We start from the raw sequence: 25,992 nt of genomic DNA on the forward strand, positions 1-25,992 counted from the left end.
ACCTTCCAATACACACTTTCACTCTTAGACACACACACACACACACACACAAAACGAAGACCTGAATTTGTATAAAACATCACACATTTCCTCCAAAATACCCAGCAGCATCACATTTGGTTTGCCAAGTCAAGAGTCAGAGCTTATGTCTACATCACTGCCAGCAGGATGGGCATACTCAGTCCAGCTATGACAAGACAGCCTGACAGATCACAGAACATTATCTGTTTGTAAATGGGCAAGTAGTTGCAAAAGCACGTAAGCAGGAAATCCAGTCAACATGGCCTGGGGTCCAGACCCTGACCGGTTTCCAGGAGTCCAATGTCCATGTATTTTGGTCCCTTGATTAGCTGCTGATATGTTAAGGAATTTGCACAGCTGAAGTATAATGTCAGCTAGTGTGGGTGCTGTAATAACTCATGATGGGACGGTTTCCGGTAGATGTGCTTGTGATTAAACACTCTGAGGCATCATATATCTGTGAGTTGGAGGTGAAAGGGTTAATAAAAGCACATGCCCCCCCCCCCCCCCCCCCCCCCCCCCCCCCCAAAAAAAAAATCCTCATTAGGTCAACCAAGACATAAAATCAATTGCATTCATATAGGTATTGTATCAATCCTGGGTGTATACTTCTCCCTATCCAAACATCCAGTAACTCCAGCAATGTATTATCTCTAGAGTTCATTGTGAGTGAGAATTACATTCTTGACATAAAATTTGTCTACCTGCCACCAAAATAAGATGATGAAAAAAAAAATCTGATCTAAGTTATGTTATGTTATACCTTATGTATGAGCACTTTCTCTAACCATGATGCAACAGCAAATAGAGTGCATGAACCAAAACAACATTTATGTCTGACTTAAATCGAAGACTGGGGAAGGTTTGCTTTAATGACTGGTCCACCAGGCCCACAGTTACAGTCAGATCCAAATGTGTAAGCCCAGAACACTCTCAGCTGAGTTACTACATCAGCAGCAGAGAAGCCTCTGTAAAGGCTCCAGCTGGCTTCCTCTTTCATGAGAAGACCTACATCCGTTTAAAGCATCCACCCCGTGAACTGAACTAATCCTCACTCATCCACAAAAACAAATGTGAATGCACAGACATATATAAACGCATGTTTTTGAAACACAGTGATCTAAGTAAGAGTCCATAAAGCCTGAAGTGGGGATGCCCACTCCATGCATTCTCCAACAGCAGGGATGGGTTGAAGTGCTTTGTCAGCCTTATCCTGCCGTTCTTTAAATGACAAAAAAGAGCTCTCTCTAGATGTTGCTGTGTCATCAGGTCTGATTGTTTCCATTATCTCATCGCACCACTACATCTCCTGAGGCTACAGATCCTGTCATATAAAAGCAATCAAATCTCATAATCACCATTCACAAATCAAAAATCAATAAAGATTAATAAAGATACTCTGGGGTTAACCAGTAATAATTTTTCTGTAAGCATGTTCCTGGGTGAAAACATACCAGTCAGTTACATCTCTGTTGGAAAATAATCAGGTCTGTTGATACACTTGAGATCACTAATGTCTCTATATGTTCCCCCTGTCCATTACTATGAGATGTTTGTCATTTTCTGCAACCTGAGGGTAGTTTCTGTGAAAAGACTTCAAACCAAATTACTCTGAAAGAAATGATTAGAAAAATGAGGATATCAGTGGAGTCAGAAATGATCAGTACTGCCTGCACCAAAGGATGTGTCCACATTTCACTCTGAAACACAAATGTACACCTTGTCCTCATGGTGGCACAACAAGTACTCACTAGAGTCATTATGGGGCATTGTACCAATTTGTGTTAATTATTTTTCAATTTGGTCGAACATACAGGATTAGTGATTTGTTTAATTGCTGCTGTTGCCTGATAAGAATCTATTGAATTGCTGTGAAGTTCATCATCTGAGGACCATGAATACGAACAAAACTCTACCCAGGATAGTTGCCTAGACCAAAGTAACAGACAATCAAGCATGGTATAAATGTACCAACATCTTTGTTCTAAGTATGGATTAAAAACCACAAAGCTCATATTTCACTGATCTGAGAGAAAATAAGCATAAAAGAGAAAATAGTCCTTATTGTTTGACTGTTTTCTGTCCATATACATACTAATACTAAACCACAATGGTTTTGTTGAAAACAACAAATATGAATAATCCAGATAACGAGACACTTTTTGGGGACTTTTTAGTGTCTGTTTAGACTTTTTTGTGAGTTAGGAGAACAAATGCTAGTACTTGTTCTAATAAAAGCTAATAGGAAAACCTGGCAGTATAGGCCTAATGCAACAAAACAGATTAACAAAAATATGTAGTCCCTGCATGGGGTCGTGTTAATCATTTTAATCCTGATGATTTCTAAAGCTGCTGCTATTTTACACAATATTATCAGGTAATCATATTTATTTTTTCTCTATAAAAGTAAATGTGTAGTTTAGCTGCATTTTAGTTGTTCAGAACCAATGGGACAAACTATTCAACAGGGCAGATGTGATATTATTTTTCAACAGATGCATGATAACATGGGGAGTGATTTTGGATTACACACTATTCCAGATGTAAAATCTGACTAGAACTTGACAAGACAAGAGCCAGATTGTAGGCCCTGTCCAGGTGAAGGGATCAACTCTGAAATCAAACCGAAGTGATGCCAGCAGCCTCCAGCTCCTCTCTTCCTTTCCCTCCGTGCGGAGCAGGCCTAATGGCCGCCCGTTACAACATGACAGCTTCAACTTAATCCTCATTAAGCACTGTAACAATGCAGGAAGTAGCTGCTGCAGTCACGATTAGACGGGCTCACTATTTGGCAGGAAATGGCTCCGTTCAGCTGCTGCGTCCAAGACACCTCGAGCGTCCCAAAACTTTTCACTTCTAACTAACCCTCTGCATCTGGCGACGATCGTCAGACGGTAGCATCGACCAGAAAGATATAAAAGGGATTAGATTAAATGTAGTAGTTTAACATAAATAGTTTAATTTAGACAAACTAGTTTTGATGAGCTCTCGGAGGGGTCTCCACTTACCGACGCGCGTGGCAGGCTGCAGTTCATTCTTGAGAGATGGAGATGTTTGGGTCAAAAATGTATCAGTAACAGGTTTTCTGAGTGTGATCCGACACGTCTTAGTTAATAAGCCCACTCATCCGTGAATTTTACTTGTTTATAGAAGCTGAGTTTGTATGAGTCTTTACATATTGTACAGTTTTAATCAAAAGTGAACTTGATGTGTAATTTATGGCGTATTTATTAAAAGATAAAACTTTTATTATAAGATAAACTGATGTGCTATTGTCCTACTGGTATTAAATAAACAAGTTTAATCCAACTTGACATTTAGACCGAAATTTTATTAAAGTGGTGTAAACAAAAGAAGAGTTTTTTTTAAAATCAACTTGTAAAGACTTCTCTGACCTTTTCTGAAATGTATGCCTGTGATGTCTGTTTCTGTTAGTGTTATATCATATAATTATAATTTCATAACTACCTTATGCAGATAATGTAATAGTGTCAGCACGTGCGGCAGAATTTTGCAGGCTGGCAGCCCTTTCGAGAATAAAACCTTTTCACCCTTTGTCCCCTGTGTTCCTTCATTAATCTCACACCCATAAAATCTTGACTGAAGGGGTACTGCTCTGGATTCAACAAGCAAACATCTGGTTTTGAACATTTTGTGAAAAAATACACCACATTCTTTTTTTATTTCCTTTTTACCCAGCATCCTGTGCAGCTCATTCAAACAACTTAAAATAACTCCTCAGACAGGTTTACTTCATCCCTCCTGACTTGGGGCCCTTTGATGACACTTGCCTCAGCTGACAATCTTTGTCTCCTCTGTAGGCTTAAAGCTTTAAGAATGTTCATGTTCTTCACTTTCCATCTGCTGCTCAGAGGTCAGTCACAGGACAGATTTTAGACAACACCATCTCACCTTTAAAAGGTTGTGCAATATAGTTTACAAATCATAAAAACACACTTCTTTTTTTTTTTTTTTTAAACAGAAAACATTTTTGGCCATGCAGCAGACAATGCAGAACACATGTAAACCAAACAACATCCAGGAATTTAATTTAGGCCAACTTCTAGTCATTAATTAGCTGCACATCTTCATTTTTCCAGCTGTTTATTGCCCTGTTAAGTTTTAACCCTCTTTTACTTTACTGCTGAGCCTTTCCCCACTTTTTCTGGGATAATTTAGTTTCCATTCATTCTTATATGAACAAAAATCAATACAGACATCTAAATGCGGTAATGTAGTTTGTGTTAATATTATTTAAAGGCAGAATATATTAGGAGACATGCTGAACAACAAAAAATAATTTAAATAGTTTGCAAAACTGCCAAAAGTATTGGTACTAACTGGGGTAAAATATGCTCTTTTTCATGTATTGCTTTGATTTTGGTAAATTTATTATTTATTTGATGTTTGTTTGTACAAGAACAGCTGTTTAGCATTAAGAAAAGCTGCACACCACAGCATTTATAGCCTGAGCTAATTTGCAATGATGTCCCCAGATAGGCTTTTTAGTTACATAAAACTCAGCATAAAAACCATAAAGGTCAGTTTAAAATTAAAAACACGATTAATAAGAAAAAAGACACTTAACACAAGAAGAATAGGCAATAGGGGACACAATAGACACATAAGAGTGCAACTGTATAAAATGGAGAAATGTCAGGTTAGTTATTACTATGGATATGGTCTACTAAAAACTGCTTTAGTTCTAACTTAATTATCTCAGTCTGGGTCCTGTTTGAGTTTTTAAGGTTATGAATTCCATGTTAATTTCTCCTACAGAAAAGGCTATTTGCCCCACTGATTAACACCAACCACCTTAAAATTTCCATTATATGCTGCACAAGTTACTGAGTCCGTGACTGAGTGGAGCTTCAAGGTTGCTGAACAATAAAATATGTGTTCAAGGTTATCACACTTCAAGACATGTTAAAGATTTAATCACTTTTTATTAAAGAAAACGGCAGGGTTGTGATTTAATGGGCTTCCTGTCCAAGATCTTATCTGTACTATTACATATCATAATTTCATCAGGAGGTTACACAATAACTTAAACAAGAAAAAAAAAAAAAAAAAATCAGAGTTAATGAAACAGTTTAAATGGTGTGATGGTAAACAGTCTCTGAAGAGTCTATATGTATGTTTGGTTTTGCAGCTTTGCTCACCACCTTAACACGTTCTCAAATTTTAGGAAAAAAATCCAACTTGAGATCATATTTTACTTCAGACTCGATTCATGTGTCAACCATTGATTTTAGAACCATTGTTAAGCTTTTCAAATCACTGACCTCATTCAAAAATCTCACTTGAAAGAACGTTTCCCACACAATGAAATCACTGGTCTATTTTACATCTTTTACTCTGTTTAGCACCAAAGACATCCTGTCAATCTTGAGGGGAGCTCTGATTTTTTTCCCCTTCACCCTAAAGAAAGCTGAGATGATGTTTTAACAGTGTATCAGTAAGATCACATAAAACCTGCAGATCCAGTTTCATCCAACAAGCATTGACGAAAGGATTTTTATTCTTATGTAAATCAAATTCTTAAACTATGAAAAAGGACATTGGTCTGGGTTAAGGATGTTCCCTCCTAATAGAAACACTGTTTTATTTCCTACAATAACTCAAGCATTATAAGACTTATTTAAAAAGACTAAATGGAGTCATTTGAGTTTTGAATTTTTATTAACAAAACAGCCATGAAAGGGTTAAAGGTTCTTGTTAATGAGTAAAAAAATAAATAAATACACAGTGAAAAACTGTTTATTTCCTTTTGTTAAAAAACTGCACTATTCATAGCACAAATGATAAAACTTATCTGATTTAAACAATCAGTATAGAAATCTATTCCAGTCGTTGCAAGATAACATTAAGGACATTTCTTCCCTCCATTAACAAAGTTTAAATTCATACTCACCATCACTTTTTTGATAATATATCAAACTTTAATCAACTATGTTGGCCTGAATGTGGTGTAATGGAAACCAGTACAGATTTCTAACGCCATCGTCTGGAGGAGATGAGAACAACAGGAAAGGCAATGAACAAGAGCGAAAGCAAAACTACAAGGAAGCACAAGGATTCTGAAAAACTCAAAAAAATGTCTGAAGCTTTTCTGATGCATCAGTCAAAAACATAGCTACAGTTTATTAGAAATATTGGTTACCTCAAGTTACTTTTAAGATTTTGTAGCTCTAAAAAAGTTTAAACTTCTTTTCAATCTCAACCCATCTCTGCCCTTTTTGGTCAACTAACCCAAACACACCACATTAAATTCAGTCCATACACACATTCGTAATGTGTGTTAATGTGCCTGTTTCCAGTTTAACATTTAACAGTAACATGATAATGAAGGCTATATGTTTACTTTATAACGTCTTACCTCCATGATGGTCTTGGGAGACTAATTACTTAAATTTAAAGGTAAACACGTCATTACAAGTACTTCAGCATGTTAATCAGGGAGTTCTCCTGTTAGGAAAAATTTTTACAGAACAGCACCTGAAACTTGATTTATAAACTAAGTGTGTGAACAAAAGCTAAACTATTTTTATTTAATGAATATTAACCATTGTGATCATGCACTTGTAAGTCTGATTTCCGTTTCCATTTTTCACTTGAAAGGATTTTGTGATCACACATCACGCTACCTGTCTTTGTTTATAAAAACACTGTTTGTGCCACAACGTGGCTATAAAAAACAAGAAGGAAATACAGTTTTACAGAGTGTAAAGTTGATGCATTATTCAGACAAGAGAAAAGTTTATGTGTTCTGTTTGGTGGTTTCTCTAATTTCTCTAATTTCATTCTCTTCTTTTACCCCATTTTTAATATTTAAGTCTATGACATTGTGTCTTCTACAGCTCTCCTATGTCATATTCTGCTTCGTCTCAGATTAGGCTGGCCAGGCTGGTTTTAAGTCCGTTCTGAGGCTGGAACTGGACAGGCCGGAGGCCATCTGTCCACTGCAACACAACAACTCACAAAAGCTTCTTTGAAAATTGAAGCAGGGCAGAATGACTCAGTGTTTATACTCTGACTGATGGGTGGGGGGGTCACGGTGATGTGCTCAGAGAGGCTGCAGGCCGCAATGTGGTCCTGAGGGAGCTGCTGGGAAAAGTTCTGATGTATCTGGGCTCCCTTGTGGTCCTCCATGGTGTTTCCACGACCTTTATATAGATCTGAAGGGAAATACTGTCTCACTGTTAATTTCAGATGTTTAAGGATTTTGCATCCAAACGTCATAACGCCACCATAAATAGGGGAGATTAGTTTTTTTAAAAGAGTGATTTAATCTTTCTTTGCTTACTTTTTCCCCTGCTCAACCACGTCCAAGTCTAACCAAGATGTCTATGATGGATACATTATATTTCATAACATATATAAAAAGAATTAGATATGTGTATGCCCCACTTGTGATGTTCGAGTTGGATTGATTGCAGTGTCTTAGGAAAGACGGTCAAAAACAAGCCTTATCCAGCATCACAAACTGGATTGTACAAAATGATCATAAAAACCTCCCATAAACAACTCTAATTCAAAATATATCCAAAGTGCATGAAGATGATATTTATTGTTGCACTGTTGGAATCGTCTGCTTTAGCTTTAGTCAGGTTTAATTAATAAAACAAAACAATCCAGCTGCAGCACATTAACCCTTCATGATGGACAGGGGTCTTTTCATAATGAGCTGTCTAACCTCTCTTCAAAGTCTCCTTTGAGAAAAGTTGTTATTTTCACACAGGAGATGCTGGTCCACTTAGGCCTTAAGCCTTAGCTGAAATCCCAACCAATGTGGGAAAACACAGAAGGCACAAAACTGCTCTCACCATCTAACTTACTGATGCAGTCCAGGAGAGCTAGTGCTTTGTGAGATAGAGTTGGTGTCTGCTGCCTTCAAGTACAGCAACCTACGGCAATATAAGAGCAAGTACATACATAATGAATTTACGTGATATAACTCAATCCTGCTTGTAGTGCTGAAAGCCATTCGGCTTAGAGAACTGGGGTCTGAGCAATGGTGAGCTCTGATCCTTCAAGTAACCAGTTGTTACACCCCCTACAGGCCAGAAAATAAACTCACACTTTTATACCTGTGAAATTCCCCTTTACTTCATGAATTTGACGTTATTTTTAATGGCATGCAAATAAAACAAGATTTTCATATAAAGGACACACAGTAAGATTTTAGACTTTCCTTTTGTTTCAGACAGTTGAACTTTTAGAGTTAAGGCTGATGGATAGCTCTACCTTTTAGAAATGTGGAGGACCAGAGCTGCACAGACATGTCAGGGATCTTACTGGCCAGCTGCATGGCAGAAACCACCATCTTGTTACTTTCCTAGAGAACAGAAAGAGCAAAATATGCAGTTATATCTGTTATTCCAAGATAACCGTCAACTGTGTGTCTGTGGGCTGATTGATAAGAGATGTGGTTATTAGACTCACCCTGTGGTTGCCAAGAACAAAGCAGGACTAGCGAGCAGGCAGTCAGTCTGTTCAGATCCTCTGCACTTGACATATTCAGAGTTTCCCTTAAAAATCTTCTGTTGATATAAACCTGTATGTAAATCTCTTTGATTCTAAACCAAATCATAAAATTGACTTATTCATACCTGTCATTAACATAAAACGGAGATGTAAAAAAATATTTTTCACTTTGCCGTGTTGGTTGGAAGAAAGACAGGAGCCCTCTGATGTGAAACACTACAACCTAAAGACAATGAGAGCTTTAGAAATCAGAGTTTTATCATTTAAAATGCAGTATAGAAGATTAAACTAATTTATGAGATGTGTTCTTCTCCACACAGAATCTGCAGTTATCTGACAAGAAAGTTGAGATTGGGGTTAATCCCCTCTAAAAGGTTGTACAGCTGTTGATTCAACATCTAAGTTAAGCACATGTTTTGGTTTTGCATGTTTAAAAGCTTGAGGAAACAGCAGCTTTTCTGACCTCTCAATAGACATTCCCCTCCTGGATGTAGGATGCTGGCCAGGTTTGTCACAATAGACGTCCACAGCTTCATCTAAACTGAAGAACGAAACACAAAGTCTGGGTCATCTAAGGATCACAGATGCACTGAACATGTTAACCGATTATTATACTGTTCACACATTTTACCAAAAATGTTGGCTTTTCTGGAACTGATAGACACAGGCAGCACTAATTAACTTGATTAACTCATGAGTTTTGAGAGAATTCAGAGTCCACAAGAATGGACTTTACAAAGAAAGAAAGAGAAATTTACAACCTGAGATCTAATGGAGATAATCTGAAAGTTACCCGGAGAGCAGCAGTGAACATTGCCTCAGTATTGCCCATGCAGCTCACAGAGATGTACAGTACGGAACATGACACAGAAAAAGGGAAAAAGGAAACTGGTAAACTGAGCAGTTCTGCAGCTACTTCATAAAAGCACCTTAACATCATAAATAAAAAGAAAAAATGTTTGAATACTGTTTTTGTTTGAGGACTCACTAACAGTGTGTGAAGCTGGGCAGCTGCTGGCACAGCTGACAAACCTATAAAATCTAAACACAAAGCTCCAAAATTCATAAAAGATACTTTTCACACACGTGTGTGTTTACTGAGAATCACCAACAATTTGGTGATATACAGCAAATATCTATAACTGATGACTCATTTCTTGTACTGCTGTGACCTCGTGTCCTGTGATGAGCCGGCACATTATGATATGCTCCAGAAGGATGACTTGGAACGTGGAAAGGATAGGACTGTTGTCCAGCACTTTGAGCATATGCAGGCGGGTCGGAGTTGATGCATTAACACTGCCACCAAGGAAGTATGATCAGCAATCTCACTCTGACAAACATACTCTTCAGCTTCTCCAGATGCATGAGAGCTTTGTCTGTGTGCTTTTGGGGTCTCTCTAAATAGCCCGCCTGCACAGAGAGCATCACCGTCATCTTTGATCTTTTTCACACTTTTGAGTGCTGATGGTGAAGCATAAGAGTAGGACCTGTCCAGCATCCAGGTAGTGTGTAACCTGCAGCACAAGGACTCAAAACACTCAAATAGACTTCTTCAAATTGAAGTTTCCCTGCCAGCTTTCTAGGAATTTGCCACACAGTGTCAGCAGTGAGTGCACCTCACTTAGTTTCCTCTCCATTAGCAGCAGCTGCAGAGCCACAAATGCACACACAGTTTGCAAAGTAAGAAAACAAGATAAATATAATATAGAACCTTTAGTAAGCATGGGTGGATTTAACCACTCCTTTACTTAGCAAAAACAAAGCTCTACTGGAACAAAAAGAACAAACTTTATGTAAGATACAATACAATTGCATGTCATTATGTGGTCTCTCAACGATCTGTTTACCTTGTGTATTTGGATTCCATGACTCTTGTATACTTTGCACCCTCTCCAAGGAGGTCACAGGCAGACAATGAATCCTCCTCTAAAGCAGGAAGTTAGCTGTAACAAAAAAGTATATAAGTGTCATTTTGTGTGACACCTCTTACTGCCAGGTGAAAACACAGTCTGCAGTACCAGTAGGGAGTTTGGATTTGGATGTCTTTGCACATCACCTCTTCTAATGATCCACCAAATTTCTGAAATAGAGAAGCTAATTGGATGAGTCAACAAGCATATGAAATGCGACAAAAACATATCAATGGCAAAAACGTCATTATGTCACTCTTCAATTAAAGTTGTGACCCAATGTGAACATTCAAAAACACATATAGCATTAATTCCACAGAAAATCGTGTCATTGTGGGATGTGAATATATGGTTCTAGGATGCTTAAGGTTATAATTGCACATCATGCATTACTCTGTAAGAATTTTGATATCACAGCCTAAAAAGACACTTATTGTTGTAATATGAAGAAAGATGATAGAAATAGAATACTATCACCATCATAGTCAATGTACAGAACATAAAATCTTCTCTCACTGATGATGTCGGGCATGTTTTCAGTGATTTATTGTACCGCACTGACAAACACAAACTGGTCACCGCGTTCTCCAGGTGAGTCTGTGCGAATTCACTGCTCTTTGTGTGGCGGTACAGCACCGATCCAACCTGGAGATGGATCCTGTTGTGAGGGCTTTGATCTTCAGAAACACCGCCTGCAGAAGCGTCTGCAGATCTTCGGCGGACTTGAATACCAAAGTGTGCTGCAAAACCTAACAGGGCCAGGCGGGCTCACCACCTTAACACGCCGTTGTGCTTGCTGCCACCCAGAGTCATCTAAAGCCGACAACAAAATCACTCAGTGGTTGTTGGGACAATACCCTCCCCGAGTCAGCCCTCAGCAACAAGTATTTCTAGTAATTTGTGCTGGCAGCAGCGCCAAAGTAGCAATAATTCTGGGGAATTGTTTTTTAAACCTCACCGCATATGCAGTTGTTAAAACAGTATCATGGTCACTAGAAATTACATTTTCAATCATAACATTGATGGTATTATTACAAATAACAAAAATCACTACTTTATTTAGAAAGGTATAGATATCAGTTAAAAAGTCACATGTACCTTTTGTTTAGTGTAAATTAATTTTCAATTCTCCGACTTTGATAACATATCTACAGGAAAATGTGTACTTATCCAATTTAAAATGAATGTGTGTGTTTTTTAGGAACTAAAGTTTTCAGTCTTTGTTTCAACGGAGCTAATATGCGCGTGCGACATTTGGCGGAATTTGCTATTCCAGAACACAGTGCGCGCTCTCCGCTGTCGCTGATAATAGCTGTAGCTACGACAAGTGCGTAACTTCATTCATAGCGGTGGAGCAGGTTGTCGCTGGGCGGAGGTAACAATTCAGCCTTTTTCCCCCATATTTATGTATATATTTGTCGCTAAAAAATAAATAAATAATAAAATAAAAAAAATATTATACCAACAACTTTACTGAACGCTAGCTCTGTGAACCTTGACGATAACATGATAAAAACACAGCAACCATCAATTAGCGATAGCCGATGTAGCTACATTGAGGATGACACATTCAGTGCCATTCATGTTTTTAATCCTTTGCATAATCGTTATTATGTTTCTTTTCAGAGCGAAAATAAAATAACGTGAAAATGGCGACACGAAGGGTCACGCAGGAAACATTTGATGCTGCTGTCAGAGAAAACATTGAGGAGTTTGAGATGGATCCAGATGAGGCTCTGAGAGATGCAGTGGAACAGTTTGAATCTCAAGGTAAGTGTTATATACGTTAAAGCCCCACAAGCATTATATATCATTTAATTATAATTTCAAATAGACAGACATAATAGCGCATTATACGTAGCATCTGTGTCATTAGTACTTAGAATTCAGGTTCTAATTTTAAGATTATACATGAATTAATAGTAAACATTTTCTCTCACACTAAAGAGACCCAGAAGGGAAATTAATATATGCTAAACAACCAAAAACAACAGAGAACACCCCTCAAAAATGGCAAACAATACCGTAATTAATGTTAGACAAGAAACAAAAAGGATGTGCAGGATAACCACAAAGAAATGTCCTTTTCCCTAATTTTGTTTTTTTTTTTTTCCCCTTTTTTTTCTCCAAATGTTTGTATCATTTTGTGCTGTGAGTCAGAGCATTAACCAAAATTTTATGTGTGAATGCAGGTGTAGACCTTAGTTGTATAGTAAAGGCTATACCAGCTGTTTCATCTGATAACAATCAAGAAGAGCAAACAACACATGAGGTTCTACAGGTGAGTTTTACCATTTTTTTCCTGTGAAAATGGGACAGTTTACTACATAAGGATCTCTTTTTAAAAAACCTGCTAAATTCACCTATTTTCTCACTTGCAGGCTTTGGATTCTCTCCGAATTGGAAAAGATTCTTCTTGTGTTACTGAAGTGACAGCAGGCATTAAATGCTTTACTGAGCAGTGCTCACTTGGATTTGCTCAGAGGTACCTAGCTGCCCAAAAAGATGCCTACCCCATCATCCTCTCCTACTGCAAAAAGAGTGTGGAGGAACAGGATGCTTTGTTGCTTACATTATCTGCTCTGGCTGCTCTGACAGATGGACAGCCAGACTTATTGGATGCAGAGGGTCAGCAGTTCATTTTGGATGTTCTCAAGAAGTACCAGGCTGATTCTTCTGTGACGCGTGTCGCCATCTGTGCGATGCGTCACTGCTGCTTGAAACATGAACAGAACAGGCAGGATCTGGTAAAAGGTGGCATCCTGCCGCTGCTGACTGGTGCTGTTATACAACATAGTGGATGTGCTGAGCTGATCAAGGAGGCCTCTGCTGCTCTTAGGGTCATGACATTTGATGATGATGTCCGAGTTACGTTTGGGCATGCCCATGAACATGCCAAGATGATTGTTCTTGAGCACAATGGACTAAAGGTTTTAATTGATGCTGCTAAAGGTAAAGCCAAATAATAACTTATTTTGTTCATTAAATAGGTTAGCTACAGCATTTCAAATTTTTTTCGTCCAGAAAATTTTTTTAATGAGATGTTTTTATTTCATGTGTACCTTCCTCACAGCTCATTGTGGTAATACATCTGTTCTGAGTGAGCTTTGTTCAACTCTATCCCGCCTGGCTGTCAGGAATGAGTTTTGTCAAGACATCTGTGATCTGGGTGGATTAAAACTCATGTTGACGTTGCTTGCAGACAGCTATGAGTCAACGGTAGAGTACACAAAAACAAGGCTTTTGAATCAGATTCAAGATTGGACTTGTTTATTTGTTCTTATCACTGAATCATTTGTCTTCTTGCAGGAGCTGGTTCGACAGGTCCTTAGTGCAATACGAGCTGTTGCAGGAAATGATGACGTTAAAGATGCAGTTGTTATTGCTGGGGGAGTCCAGCTCATTGTAATTGCCATGAACCGACACATGAGCAACCCAACTGTGAGTTGTCACGCCCACATGCTAAATGACCTTTATATCTCCTTTTTAGCTACAGTTGTAACATAGGAAATGTGGTTACAGACATAATGTAGGTCATTAAAATTCATTTAGAATGCAAATAAATTCAACATACTTCTGAGAACATGTTAATGCTTTGCTGCAGGTGTGTGAGCAGGGTTGTGCATGCCTCTCTGTCCTTGCTTTACGTAAACCCAACAACTGCAAAGTCATCATGGAGAATGGAGGTGCCTTGGCTTCTCTTCAGGCTATGAAGACTCACTCTGATGTCGTTAATGTACAGGTAACTTGAGGTTATTAACATGATTAGGAAACAGACTATGTAACCATGTTCCAGCTCTTTATGTAGCTGATTTTCTCCCTTTTTAACAAACAGAAACAAGCATGCATGCTCTTGAGGAACCTGGTTGCACGTATGCGTAACTTCAGTCAACCAATATTGGAGATGGGAGCAGAGGCTCTGATTGCTCAAGCAGTGCAGACACATCAAGACTGTGGTGATGTGGGTAAAGCAGCCCTCAGAGATCTGGGATGTAAGGTGGAACTTCGAGAGCTGTGGACTGGAAAACACGGCGGGCTTACCAACTGAAAAAGGAGTTCCTTATTGCAGATCATGCACCTTATGATTTGTAAAATGAAATGCTTTGTTGTTGTTACACGCTGATGATATAATAGTTGTTGTAGATACACATACATAGCCTGTGTAATTGTTGAAAAACCACACCAAAAGTATCACACAAAACCCTTTCAATTTGTTTTACAGCACAAACAATTTACATAAGGTCTTTTTTTCGTAAATATTGGCCTTTAAATATGTGTAACGATTGTCTTTAAAAAGATGCACATTTGTTATTTTTGTATGATTGGTTAATATGAATTTATTTACGGCTATGCACTGTATAAATTCTTTTTATGTTGATACAGCCAAAATTGAACATTTATTGAATGCCTTATACTTTTATTACTTTTCTTATCAGCTTCTTTATTCATAGCTGAATTGTATTTGGATTATGTTCTCCTTTGCTAGGCAAAGTCTTTACAGTAACACTCGTAAGCTGATGAGCACTTTCTTTTTATATTTCTGCATAAACATGTCCTAAACGTTTCTAAAACTGTATATGGATAACCCATTTAAACTAATTTTTAAAGAATATTTGGTTGTTTATTAATGGAATATAATAATCTAATCTTTGTGATTGAAGGCTTCTGTAGCTTAACCTGCATTCCTTTTAGACCTCTCAGACCATTGCACACTTTGCTCTGGGAGTGATACATATTTGTAGGTCAGCCACTGCTGGAGAGGTTTATTTGTACATTATCAGAGGAGTCCATACTCTTAAGACACGTTTTTGACAGAGTAGTTCTTAAATAAACCACGGCACCAACTCCTACCTGACTGTGATGTTAAAAGTGAGAAATTTATACATTTGCATATCTTGTTCTTGGAACATTAGGTGATTTTGCAGAAATAACAGTTATACTTTTGTGATATTTATTTAATCTGGTTCTCTTTCTGTACTTTAAGGACTTAGGTGAACACCTGAGCCTTAGGACATATTTATACAGTAATAAAGAAGTTCTCCACAGTCTTGTCTGTGTTATTAGTATACATATCACCATACAGTAGGTCTAGTGAGACTGAGGCAAATACATTTTCTGCGTAGTCATGGTAAAGGGGGAAAAGTATAGTTGCCAAGCACGAGTCCTGCTCACGCCCCTCTAACCGACCTATCCAAGCGTGCGCCAAGTCATTCAAACTACATTTCCCACAATGCTCCAGGGCTCGTCCTTGTCAAAGCATACTGGTTAGCTAACGTGAACTGTTAAGGGAGGTTGACAGTAGTAGTAAGGACTAGATACGACTGCATGAAAGATGTTTGTCACATAAAGTCACTACTGGGCTGCTAGATTTTAGATTTGTACTTGAAACAGTGCCTTTAACGCCACGATATATTTTTTTTTTTTTTTTGTTAGCACCCACTTGTATGGTTGATATTTCATTACCCTGCAGGCGAAAGTAATTCCAACGGTAGTGTAGCGATAAGCTAGCAGCTAGCTTACGCTACTTAACCTACCATTTGGCTAACTTAGAAACATCTATTGAAGAACTCGCCGACTGCTCGAAATAACACTAAGTGAAGGACATCAGAACACAAGAAACCTTCGTGCTGGTGTCAAGTTTATAAGGTAAGAAGTATCGTGTTTCTATCCAGTGACAGGTTGCTGACTGCAAAGACTGTTTTGTTAGTGGACAAGTTCAGGGACAGAGTGAGGGAGAATGAATAATATGTGTTGAGAAGAGGGCTCGACGGAAGGTTTAGGGACAGACTGAGAGGGAGGACAGCGGATGTGGCTTGGAAGGGAAAATACACATTTGAGGTTCTGGCTTGAAGCCCCGCTGTATTGCCAGAGTTAGTTGCCCCTGGCTGTAGAACATTCCCTCTGTTTGCACTCTTGTCTCATGTCTTTGTTTTGTTTCAGTCTCCTAATGTTACAAAATTCTTTAGACTTTGATTTTTCTTATTTGTTATCTAGGAAAATAGGCCTACGTGTAATGAAGATTGATAAAGCAAGCTATAATGTCAAGTTACATTTATTAATAAGAATCCATAGGTAGTCAGAATAAGAACATGTAACAAACTAACACTCATTATTGTAACTTGTCAGTGCAAACTCTGAAAGTTTTCTCTCATTTGCACACTGTAATCATTCACACATAGAGCCAGGGTGATGAAATGGGTGCAGTGAAGCTATCTGCAGAAGATTTGATGTAATTGTGACACAGTGACTTTGACAGTGACCAAAGTTTTGATATTAAAACAATGTATCACAGACAACGTGAAGGCAAACAGAAGAAGGTGTGAGGAAGTCACCTCAATATACTGCTCCTTTCAGGTTTTAGAGCTTTAAAACAAGATTCAGCTTAACATGTAGCTTACAGGCTCATATCATGTTTTTCTTTTGTTCACATTTACCACTGTTATATTGTCAGTACAGAGTGAGCACGCTGTTTTTACAGAGTGATCTATATGGTATATCTCATAACCAAATCTAAGTCACAGTTAGACACCGAGCAGTAAACTTAAGTAGGTCCTTTAGCAATTAAAGAAAACATTATTTTCCAAACAAGCACAGGTCAAATAGATATGAAAAAACAGTCCATCAGTTTTGGGGTAAATAAATAAATAAATAGAGATAGTGTATAATAATATGACATACACTGTATAAATATGATATAGTCCTCAGCATTCAATATAATATTCTTTTAAAACATTTACTAAAGGAAAAGATAATATGGAAGTTGGAAATCATCATGCCTTGTCATGCTTCCTTTTACTGCTGAATCATTAAAAAGTAATTACTTTGTCAAAGTGTAATTCAGCTTTACATATCTAACATATGCACAAGTTATTCAACATGGATTTGTTATTCAAAGTAGTTAGGGTTGTTATGAGTAGTGCTTGGCTGTGATACAGGGTGAGACTTTAACAATAAACTAGTGTTTGGGTTGCATGAATGGGTGATTTGTGTAGAGAAATGATTAGCTCATTGGGAAACATGCATGTGCCTTTTTTTTTTTTTTTTTTTTTGAAAAGTAGTGAGATCACCCATAATACTGTTTGTCCTCTGAATTTAATCTTTTTTAATTCTTTGCTGACTTAATGAGCACAATTGTCCTGAATGCATGAATTCATAGTAACGCTGAAATGTTTTTTATTGCCAAGGGAGGTGCCTGAATACTACTTGTGTTGTTTAAACAGACACCTTTCACCTACTCAAGTCCTCGGCTCTGTCCTTCAAGAAGTTTTTTTTGTTTTCCTTTTAAGGGACATTACATATGTTTGCTGTCCTTTGCTCAGTGTCCTCTTTGCTGGCATCACATGCTGTCATGACACTGAAGGGAAATGCATAAACTGACATAAATCTATTGTTCATGTTTTAAAACGTGTCAGTACCTCATGATGAATATATTCTCCTCAATAGAAAATCAGATTTGTAAATGGTGTGTGCATGACAGCTCTTCTTAGAGTCACATATGTCACTTGACTCTTATGCAGCTCCCTTAGAGTAACAAGAGAATAAGCTTAGCCGACTACATGTTTGTTTTATATTTAGGCTAACCTAAAACTGACCTGTATTTTTTCTCTGACCTCTGCAGCTCTCGGCTCCCGGGGAACTGCCCCCACCGCCTTGTAGGTTGAATTCATGAACGTGCTGAGTGCATAGTCGATGGGGATGGGGAGTGGAGTCCAGGAACAACGGGCATCACTGACCCAGGGAGAAGTGCTGCCGCTGGCTTCCTCCAGTCAGTCAGAAGCCAGTTATGAGGTAACGTTTCATACATGCGCTTTCCTTCTACACTTAAATTAACAGATTAACCAAGGATTATTATAGGTAATAAATGATTTTGAACTGTTTGAATTATGAATAATAATATGGTTTTCAGTTCAGGGGAGGACTGAGACACATCCAATTATTAGCTGAGCTTGTGTGTTATTGGTCCCCTAACTGTTTGATTCTTTGTTTAATTAACACCATCAATTTGAATCACATTAAAAGTTTCCCAAATGGATATTGTAAACATTTTACTTCAAAATATGATTTCTACATATAAAGAAAAAATAAAAGATATCTATTACAATTAACGTTACTTTTTTTTTTTTTTTATCAAGGCTAGCAGTGTCACAGCATCAAATTTTCACCACACTATATAACTTTACGGTATCATTTGAAAATTTAAAAAATGATGATAAACAGCATTTCATACACAACTTTATTCATGACACAGTTGGATAATGACAGGATTTACTGCTGTTGGTGACCCTGAATGTGATTCTTCCATTGATGTGCAGGGCATGAAGCACACCCGGTCCGTCCTAAACTCACTTTTCTCAGGGGCTTTAGCTGGAGCCGTGGCCAAGACCGCTGTTGCCCCATTGGATAGAACTAAAATCATCTTTCAAGGTAAGTAGGATGCTCTGCTGACCTAAAAGTGAAAATGGCTTTTAGAATATTTGAATAAATTACATCTACTAATATATATCTTTAGAATTACTGGGCTTATATGAAATGATGTTATTTATCTTGTTATTGTTTGTTTTAATTTTTAGTGTCCTCAGCAAGATTCTCTGCCAAGGTATGTTTAAATAAGTGCATCAAATTTACCACCTCACTTCACTGGTTCTCATTCAGAAAGTTTTACATCCACAGCAGTTAACGTTAGCCACATGTTAGGTTGAGGATAATTCATAGTTAAACTAAATGTGGGCTTATTTTTAAGATAGATTCATTTATATACAGCCAAACGTATATATGTCTATTCATCACAGGAGGCTTACAGGTTGATCTACCGCACCTACCTGAAGGAAGGTTTCCTCAGTCTATGGAGGGGGAACTCTGCTACTATGGTGCGAGTCATCCCATATGCTGCCATCCAGTTTTGTGCACATGAGCAGTATAAAAGGCTGCTGGGAGGCTACTATGGCTTTCAAGGGAAGTAAGTATTGTCTTTTTTTAAGCCCTTTGGCTTGTTTATTTATTTGTCATGTTCTTGGGTTAGGAAATCATGAAAAGCCAACATGTACTTGTTCTCATGTTTTCAGAGCCCTACCACCAGTCCCAAGGTTACTGGCCGGGTCTATGGCTGGTACCACTGCAGCCATGTTGACTTATCCTCTGGACATGGTGCGAGCTAGGATGGCTGTAACACCAAAGGAAATGTAAAGTAACTTCTTTTTTTTTTTTTTTTTTAAGAAAATGAATAAATCTTTATCAGGTGATATGAGGACATTTTTTACGACTGACCACCATATTAAAACATAAAAATAATACCGCTATGTTACACATTTTACATTTAGTATATGACATATGAAACAGTTGGTTTTTAAAGTCCAGTGGAGAGCAGGTATAGTTTGATACAGCTATCATAACAAATTTCTGGGAAGCCAGTAGCAGAAATCATTTTCTGTCTATGCTGCGGTGAGAAAACTATAAAAAGTAAATATGATAAAATAATAAAACTGCTGTTCTCACTTCTATGTGGCTGACTATAGATTGGAGCGTTTCATCCAAACATGTTTTATATATATTTTTTGTTTTATTCAGGTACAGCAACATTCTGCATGTTTTTGTGCGGATCTCTCGGGAAGAGGGCTTGAAGACCATGTATCGAGGATTCGCTCCAACCATACTGGGTGTTGTCCCCTATGCTGGACTAAGCTTCTTTACTTATGAAACACTGAAGAAGTTGCATGCAGGTACAACACAAACAAAGCTTTTCTTTCCTGAAATGCATCCCCCTGATGTTTATATAAAATACTCCTGCATCATGTCCTCTTCTTTCATGCAGAGCAAAGTGGCCGCCCACAGCCCTACTCTTATGAACGTCTGGCTTTTGGAGCCTGTGCGGGTCTCATTGGCCAGTCAGCATCTTACCCTCTAGATGTGGTAAGACGGCGCATGCAGACCGCTGGTGTCACCGGTCACACGTACAGCACCATCCTGGGTACCATGAAGGAGATAGTTTCTGAGGAAGGGGTTATCCGAGGACTCTACAAAGGTCTCAGTATGAACTGGGTCAAAGGACCTATTGCAGTGGGGATTAGCTTCACCACCTTTGACCTTACACAGATTCTCCTGAGAAAGCTGCATCAAATGGGCTCCACTCGATAGTAGTGACACGGAAAGAGGACAGTTGGGAGGGAGGAATGACAAGATCCCCTGTAAGCCCTCTGAAGTTAAACAAGGACAAGGGATTGAGACACTGAAGAATGCTTATTGCTGGATAGAAGCAAAAGCACAGTAACTAAGGATGTGTGGGTAATATCAAGTCGTGCTCTTGCTATGTCTGTGAAGCAGATATGAGGTGATATTTAGAACACAGCTTGTTGTCAAGTGCAATATGATCAATCATCTTCTCTGTGTGTATATAAATTGTAACGCTCCAATCCTGGTGAACCAGATCCCCAAGTGCATTTGGAAAAGAATTAAGAAATGCACCCCAGCTGCCATGTGCAATGATACCAAAGCTTTTGAATTCAGCGTGTTGCAGATTATAGGATTTTATAATTGTTTAAGTACAACGTTATTGCAACGATTCCCAGCGCAGAAATTTAGCAGTAATATTTACAAATCACTTGGTTTTTGAAAAGTTTAAAATTAAAACATTTCTCGGCCCCAGAAAAGTGAATCTGCATCTTTAATGGTAGTTTAACTGCTGCAGTGACATCAGCTGTATATTTTATGTCAGTGCCAACATGTCTGTTGAGAGTGCCCCTATTGTTTTATGTTTGTTTTAATTGTTAGCATATCATTGGCTTTTTGAAAGATTGTAAATTGTGGCTTGTCTAAAAAAAAAAAAAATCTAATCCAGATTTTACTCCAGTTTAACTTCCCGTTAACATGCTGTGTGGATACCTTTTCAAATGTTAGATCTTGTACTCTGATTTAACAGCCCAGAGTGAGCACTACCTTTGTGAAGTTTACACTGTCACATTGCTGCTGTCACCATGGTAATTAGATTTCTTGTGAGGTTGTTTTGAGCTACAGCACATTGAGGCATTTTAAATATTGTTATCGGTGACAGAGTATGTACAGAATGCATGTATCGTCTTCCATTTGCTGTCAGTCTGACAGCTGCATGCTATGGCTCCTCACTGCCTGTTTTGTTTGAGAAAGACAAGACTCTTAATTCAGACTGACAAGTCACTGCAACAGCATTAAATCTCCTGCTTAGGGAGGACTCGCAATGTAGAGCTGTAGCAGTAAAAACTAATGGAATAACTTGACTGGAAATATGCAAACATAATTTAAACAGTCTCATTTAAAACATATTAGTGTTCTTGGTATTGTACTTTACCTCTGCACGTAATCAAAGGCTTGTCTAATTGTTGCATATTAATGTGTTATGCAGAGTAGAGGCAAAAAAAGGGACTTCTACCTGCAGCCAAATGAGCAATTTGGCTGCTTTGGGACAGTATTGATGCTGGCTTACAGCCATTAAGAGTGTCAATGGTTTCTATAGATAGACCACACATACCAAGGCAGGAGGGTTGAGCTCCTGAATGTAGAGCTAACTGGAGCAGAGGTCACGACATGCCAGCTATTACCAGAAAACTGTAGACAGGCGCTGGACAGGTTATTTACAGAATATTATTTGTATTTTTAACTCTCTGTCAAGGCTGCACAAGTGATTATTTATTACAAGTGGTATTCTGATCGTTTGCTCTTTAATCACCAAACAAACTCCCATTAGAAATACCAGAGGACAGAGTTGTGATGTTGACGATAGCTTTGAAATACTGCCGGGCCAAAAAGAAAAGGGGAGGGGGGAAACAAGTATGGGAAATGATCTGGTTTTACTTCAGTTGATCAGAATCTTTTTTTTTTTCTTCCTTGATGGCCCAAGTTCATTCCCAAGAGCCGTTCAGGAAGTGTGAGACATTTTGATGTGAGTCATCACTGCATAAACTTCTTGAAATGATGCCATGAAAAATGTGTGCTGTAATCACAGCTTAAAACTGTCTAATGAAGTAAAGCTTTTATTTGTTTTTGTCAGGCAGTGTATTCCTAGAAAAAAGTTGTTGGGAATCTTAGTATTTGTTATCCTCTCATTCACACTCTTGTCCTCACGTATATATTGGGATTGTTCTCACACAGGGTAAATGTGCTTCTCTGTTAAACTTTCCTGTACCTGCATACAGCAGAGCAGTCTCATCAGGTGACTTTGTGAGTGTAATGTTTTGCAGGGCTGATGTCCTACCAGCCAACACATCTGTCTGATCAGCTGCAGGAAACCGAGAACTGCTGACAACAATGTAGTCTTTTCATATCAGTTAATAATCTTTAACCCTCTCCTTAGATTAGCAGGAGAGAAGCTTTGATCATTGACAGTTTGGCTTGTAACTAACACATTGGTTTAAAGTACAAAGTAGCTTAAAGCTAAATGAAAGATAGTTACTGACTCTTAAGTGCCTAGGAAGAAATGTTTTTACAATGACTGAGCTAATTCTGCTAACCTTTTTTTTTTTTAAAGGTTGCTTCCATTTCTAGCCTTGTCTCAATTTTGAAGTCAGAAGCATTAAAAGGAGGCAGCAGACATTTGAAAGTGGTTTTAAGTTTGGTGATTGTTTAACCTCACTGACTGAATGTATTAACTTCAGGTCCAGTTTTTGTTTGTGAATTTTTGTAAAACTTCAACTGCCTTGCAGGATATTGCTGTCTGCAGCAACAGGTGTGGTTTTTGATGGTTCCCAGTTCATTCCGACAAGCTTTGGACAAATTTTTAAGGAACTAAGAAAAAAAATATGATTATTAATAATAATGATAATAATAATAAATTAATCTTTAAATAGGTAGATAAATGACCTACTCTGTAACTAAGAGAGACTGTAGGACTCTTGGACAATCATTATATGCCAAAAAGTTTTTTTTTTTTTTTGTGTGTGACTAAGAACATGACAGTAACTGAACTACACAAAATACTGAAGCACTACAACTAACTGGTACAAACTGTGTATCTTTCACGTTTGCGAAATGAAATGTCATCTTTGTATTTGTTTGTAGGTATTCTATACAAGTGCAGACGTATATTTCTACAGTGTTTGTGTTGCAGCAGATAATTTTGTGCAACAGTTTGTAAATCCTAGTGATTTGTGCCAACTGAATGTAACAGAGCTACTAAATAACTACACCCTGTCTTCAGTCTCTAGTGTTGATGGTGTATCTGTGGGAATATTATGGAATATCAAATTGTTTAATAAAACTGAACATTAACACTTGTTTTCTTTAGCATGTTTCTCCTCTGAATGCTTAGTGTCTGTGGAAGTATGCTTGGATTTACAGTTTAACGCCACTACTCAAGTTTTCAGCACGTTTCCTGTGGAGAACGATGGGTCGCTCGAAAACGTCTCGAAAACTTACACCACAAGATTTTTAAAGACAACATTAGTTCAGGAAGAGTATGTATTTCTTTTTAATCTATTTAGAATGAATAAAGTAAAAAAATTAAATAAAGTTAACAGTATTGAATTATATATGCAGCTAAAAATTTTAAATTAGAACAATTCAAAGTAATACAAGCCTTGAAATAAAAAAGAAAATGCACTGACTAAATGACATTAAACTGTGATTAAAAGTAGTAAATAGAACAGCAAAAAATTTGCAGCAGTGCATTCATTTTGGACAAAGTTTCTATATCCGTTGTGTTCGTTTGTAATGGCATAATTTCTCCGCTAGAGGGCGCGCTTGCTTCATAAATGTGTCACCTCCTCAGGCGGCAGTGTCACCTGTAGCCGGCAGGAGGCAGTGCAGCACGGCTCTGCCAGCTCAGGGCAGAGGCGGATGAGAGCCGCTGTTCACCAGTCCGCTCGAGGCCACGACTGCGCTTTGAACTTGGCCCTGAACGCAACGCACCAATAATATGAAGCAAGTAGAAAACGTTTTGACTTATTAGGATTAAATATTTCACAATGTCTTTGATAACATCTGAGAATTTGATTTGGAGGTAGGTAATTCAAAGTTTCTAGTAAGAAATGAACAATTTACAGGATCTCCCCCCCCCTGCCTTTTGGCTCTCATGAATGACACCATTTAACATGGTTTAGTCTCAGTTTTTAAGGCGACTCAGTCCTGACGCTTTCTGCACAGTTTTCTTTCTTTTCTTTTTTCTTTTTTTTTTTTCCTTTTTGCAAGGGAAAGGTGGGAGAAGAATATCTCTGGAAGAAAGCTATATGGAAGACAGCTAATTAGAGAGTGAAGGAGGATGTGGTTGCTATAGATACTTGGCATGATGCCGGATGGAAGCAGAGCCCATTTGCATTCATTCAGAAGATGGTTTCTTCCAGTCGCTCTATAAAAATAATAACTAATCCCCCAAAGAAGTTGGTTTCCATTTATAACATTTTATTTTATTTTTAACAGAAAACCCGGTGGGGGGGGGGGGGGGGGGGGGGGGGGGGGGGAGTATTTACTATTTAGCATCATTGTACATATTGTAGTGGGAAAAGATAATTTGGAAGCTGTTTAGGTTTGACAGCTCAGAGATCTAAAGGATACCTGAGAAGAGAGGAAAACACCCTTTTTTTTAATCAAAAATGTAACACCAATTTTTTATTACTTTTTCTTTTTACACATTAAAAATAAAATCTTGCACACCACCCCCAGGCCCATGATTGAATTATTGCAGTTCCATAATAATTTAGTAGAAATGGAGCTTTATTAAAAAAATCAAACAAAAACAACAACAATAACAAAAAGACAAGCCCCCCCCCGACAAAAAAACAAAAAACAACTAATTTTAATAAAAAAAAAAACACCAAGCAAAAACTGCACTGGGTTAAAAAAAAAAGACAAACAAACATAAAATAACATAAATATAGCCTAGCTTAGTCCTTATTCTTCAAGGAGCCCTTGGGCCATTGTTGGGAAAGCTTGTAAACAATAACAATAATTTTTGATGTTGTAAGCCTAATTTTTCTGAGACACCTCTGTGACTAAATTAATAATAATAATAATAATTAAAAAACCTCCTTTTTCAAAATGACTTATGAAAGTCTGTTAAAAAATAAAAAAGAGATAAAATAGTTTTGTGTTGTAAAACTTATACTTCACATTTCTTCATATTACAGCATGTAATTGCACTAATATTAAATATACGTTAGAATCGTCCAGGCCTAAATTAATGACATAGAAGTAACTCGTGTGAATTGTATGTCTCAAAACAGATTAACAGTTTTAATGGTTTTAACCACAAATCAGCATTATGTCAACACGAGCATCTTTTAAAAACGTTTATTTCACAGTAGCAGATAATTAGTATGAAAACTGGAGAAATAAAAGGAATGGCATCAAAAATAAATATAATTTTACTGAACTTCTTTAACATACATTGGGGAGGGGCTGATATAATAAAAGTAGCAGTAATCCTCAGCGAAAACTGAAAATGCAGAAATTACATAAAAATAGAAAATAAATAACAGGCAGAGCAGTTGTATTTTTAAATGTCATATTGAACCAATTTCTAAGTGGTCACTGACTATGAATGGTTTACACTAATAACGTACACAAATCTGTTTACGATAAGCTAAAATATTTCAATAACCAAGTGAGATTT

General features: G+C 37.7%; 3 protein-coding genes across 7 annotated transcripts; 2 read left to right on the plus strand and 1 right to left on the minus strand.

The window, feature by feature from the left end:
- Positions 1 to 5,749: 5,749 nt before the first annotated feature.
- Positions 5,750 to 10,450, minus strand: mau2 (MAU2 sister chromatid cohesion factor; the record flags this gene model as incomplete). The annotated part of the gene is given in 16 exon segments (XM_041992306.1): positions 5,750 to 6,983; positions 7,078 to 7,199; positions 8,269 to 8,359; positions 8,467 to 8,485; positions 8,487 to 8,564; positions 8,652 to 8,750; positions 8,845 to 8,891; positions 8,972 to 9,001; positions 9,003 to 9,044; positions 9,140 to 9,162; positions 9,501 to 9,542; positions 9,656 to 9,766; positions 9,855 to 9,953; positions 9,956 to 10,157; positions 10,249 to 10,276; positions 10,359 to 10,450. Coding segments are annotated over 16 exon segments (1,200 nt in total), but the record flags the coding sequence as incomplete, so codon positions are not given.
- A 528-nt stretch (positions 10,451 to 10,978) lies between these two features.
- Positions 10,979 to 15,466, plus strand: armc6 (armadillo repeat containing 6). Of its 4 annotated transcripts, XM_041993650.1 has the most exons (8): positions 11,666 to 11,796; positions 12,048 to 12,191; positions 12,614 to 12,702; positions 12,803 to 13,373; positions 13,495 to 13,640; positions 13,731 to 13,862; positions 14,026 to 14,163; positions 14,257 to 15,466. In XM_041993650.1, exons 2-8 carry the CDS (start codon positions 12,071 to 12,073, stop codon positions 14,467 to 14,469), a joined length of 1,410 nt encoding a protein of 469 aa, XP_041849584.1. In that variant the 5' UTR covers positions 11,666 to 11,796; positions 12,048 to 12,070; the 3' UTR covers positions 14,470 to 15,466. The 4 variants fall into 4 exon arrangements, with proteins under 4 accessions (XP_041849582.1, XP_041849583.1, XP_041849581.1 ...); XM_041993648.1 differs by lacking the exon at positions 11,666 to 11,796 and adding an exon at positions 10,979 to 11,262 and having other exon boundaries at positions 12,050 to 12,191; positions 13,495 to 13,862; XM_041993649.1 differs by lacking the exon at positions 11,666 to 11,796 and adding an exon at positions 11,283 to 11,305 and having other exon boundaries at positions 13,495 to 13,862.
- Positions 15,467 to 15,696: 230 nt separating this feature from the next.
- Positions 15,697 to 23,654, plus strand: slc25a42 (solute carrier family 25 member 42). 2 transcript variants are annotated; one of them, XM_041992984.1, is made up of 8 exons: positions 15,697 to 16,067; positions 18,040 to 18,209; positions 18,734 to 18,845; positions 18,992 to 19,017; positions 19,211 to 19,377; positions 19,484 to 19,600; positions 19,986 to 20,137; positions 20,230 to 23,654. In XM_041992984.1, the coding sequence occupies exons 2-8, from the start codon at positions 18,111 to 18,113 to the stop codon at positions 20,550 to 20,552; spliced, it is 996 nt and encodes a 331-aa protein (XP_041848918.1). In that variant the 5' UTR covers positions 15,697 to 16,067; positions 18,040 to 18,110; the 3' UTR covers positions 20,553 to 23,654. The 2 variants fall into 2 exon arrangements, with proteins under 2 accessions (XP_041848918.1, XP_041848919.1); XM_041992985.1 differs by having other exon boundaries at positions 18,047 to 18,209.
- Positions 23,655 to 25,992: the final 2,338 nt, after the last annotated feature.

Source organism: Melanotaenia boesemani, chromosome 8, assembly GCF_017639745.1.
Source record: "Melanotaenia boesemani isolate fMelBoe1 chromosome 8, fMelBoe1.pri, whole genome shotgun sequence".
Lineage (NCBI taxonomy): Eukaryota > Metazoa > Chordata > Actinopteri > Atheriniformes > Melanotaeniidae > Melanotaenia > Melanotaenia boesemani.

Coding starts and splice junctions, on each gene's coding strand:
- armc6 (XM_041993648.1), top strand. CDS start 12,071: ATGGCGACACGAAGGGTCACGCAGGAAACATTTGATGCTGCTGTCAGA. Junction 12,192..12,613: donor GGAACAGTTTGAATCTCAAG/GTAAGTGTTATA, acceptor GTGTGAATGCAG/GTGTAGACCTTAGTTGTATA. Junction 12,703..12,802: donor CAACACATGAGGTTCTACAG/GTGAGTTTTACC, acceptor TCTCACTTGCAG/GCTTTGGATTCTCTCCGAAT.
- slc25a42 (XM_041992984.1), top strand. CDS start 18,111: ATGGGGATGGGGAGTGGAGTCCAGGAACAACGGGCATCACTGACCCAG. Junction 18,210..18,733: donor AGTCAGAAGCCAGTTATGAG/GTAACGTTTCAT, acceptor ATTGATGTGCAG/GGCATGAAGCACACCCGGTC. Junction 19,601..19,985: donor GCTGTAACACCAAAGGAAAT/GTAAAGTAACTT, acceptor TGTTTTATTCAG/GTACAGCAACATTCTGCATG.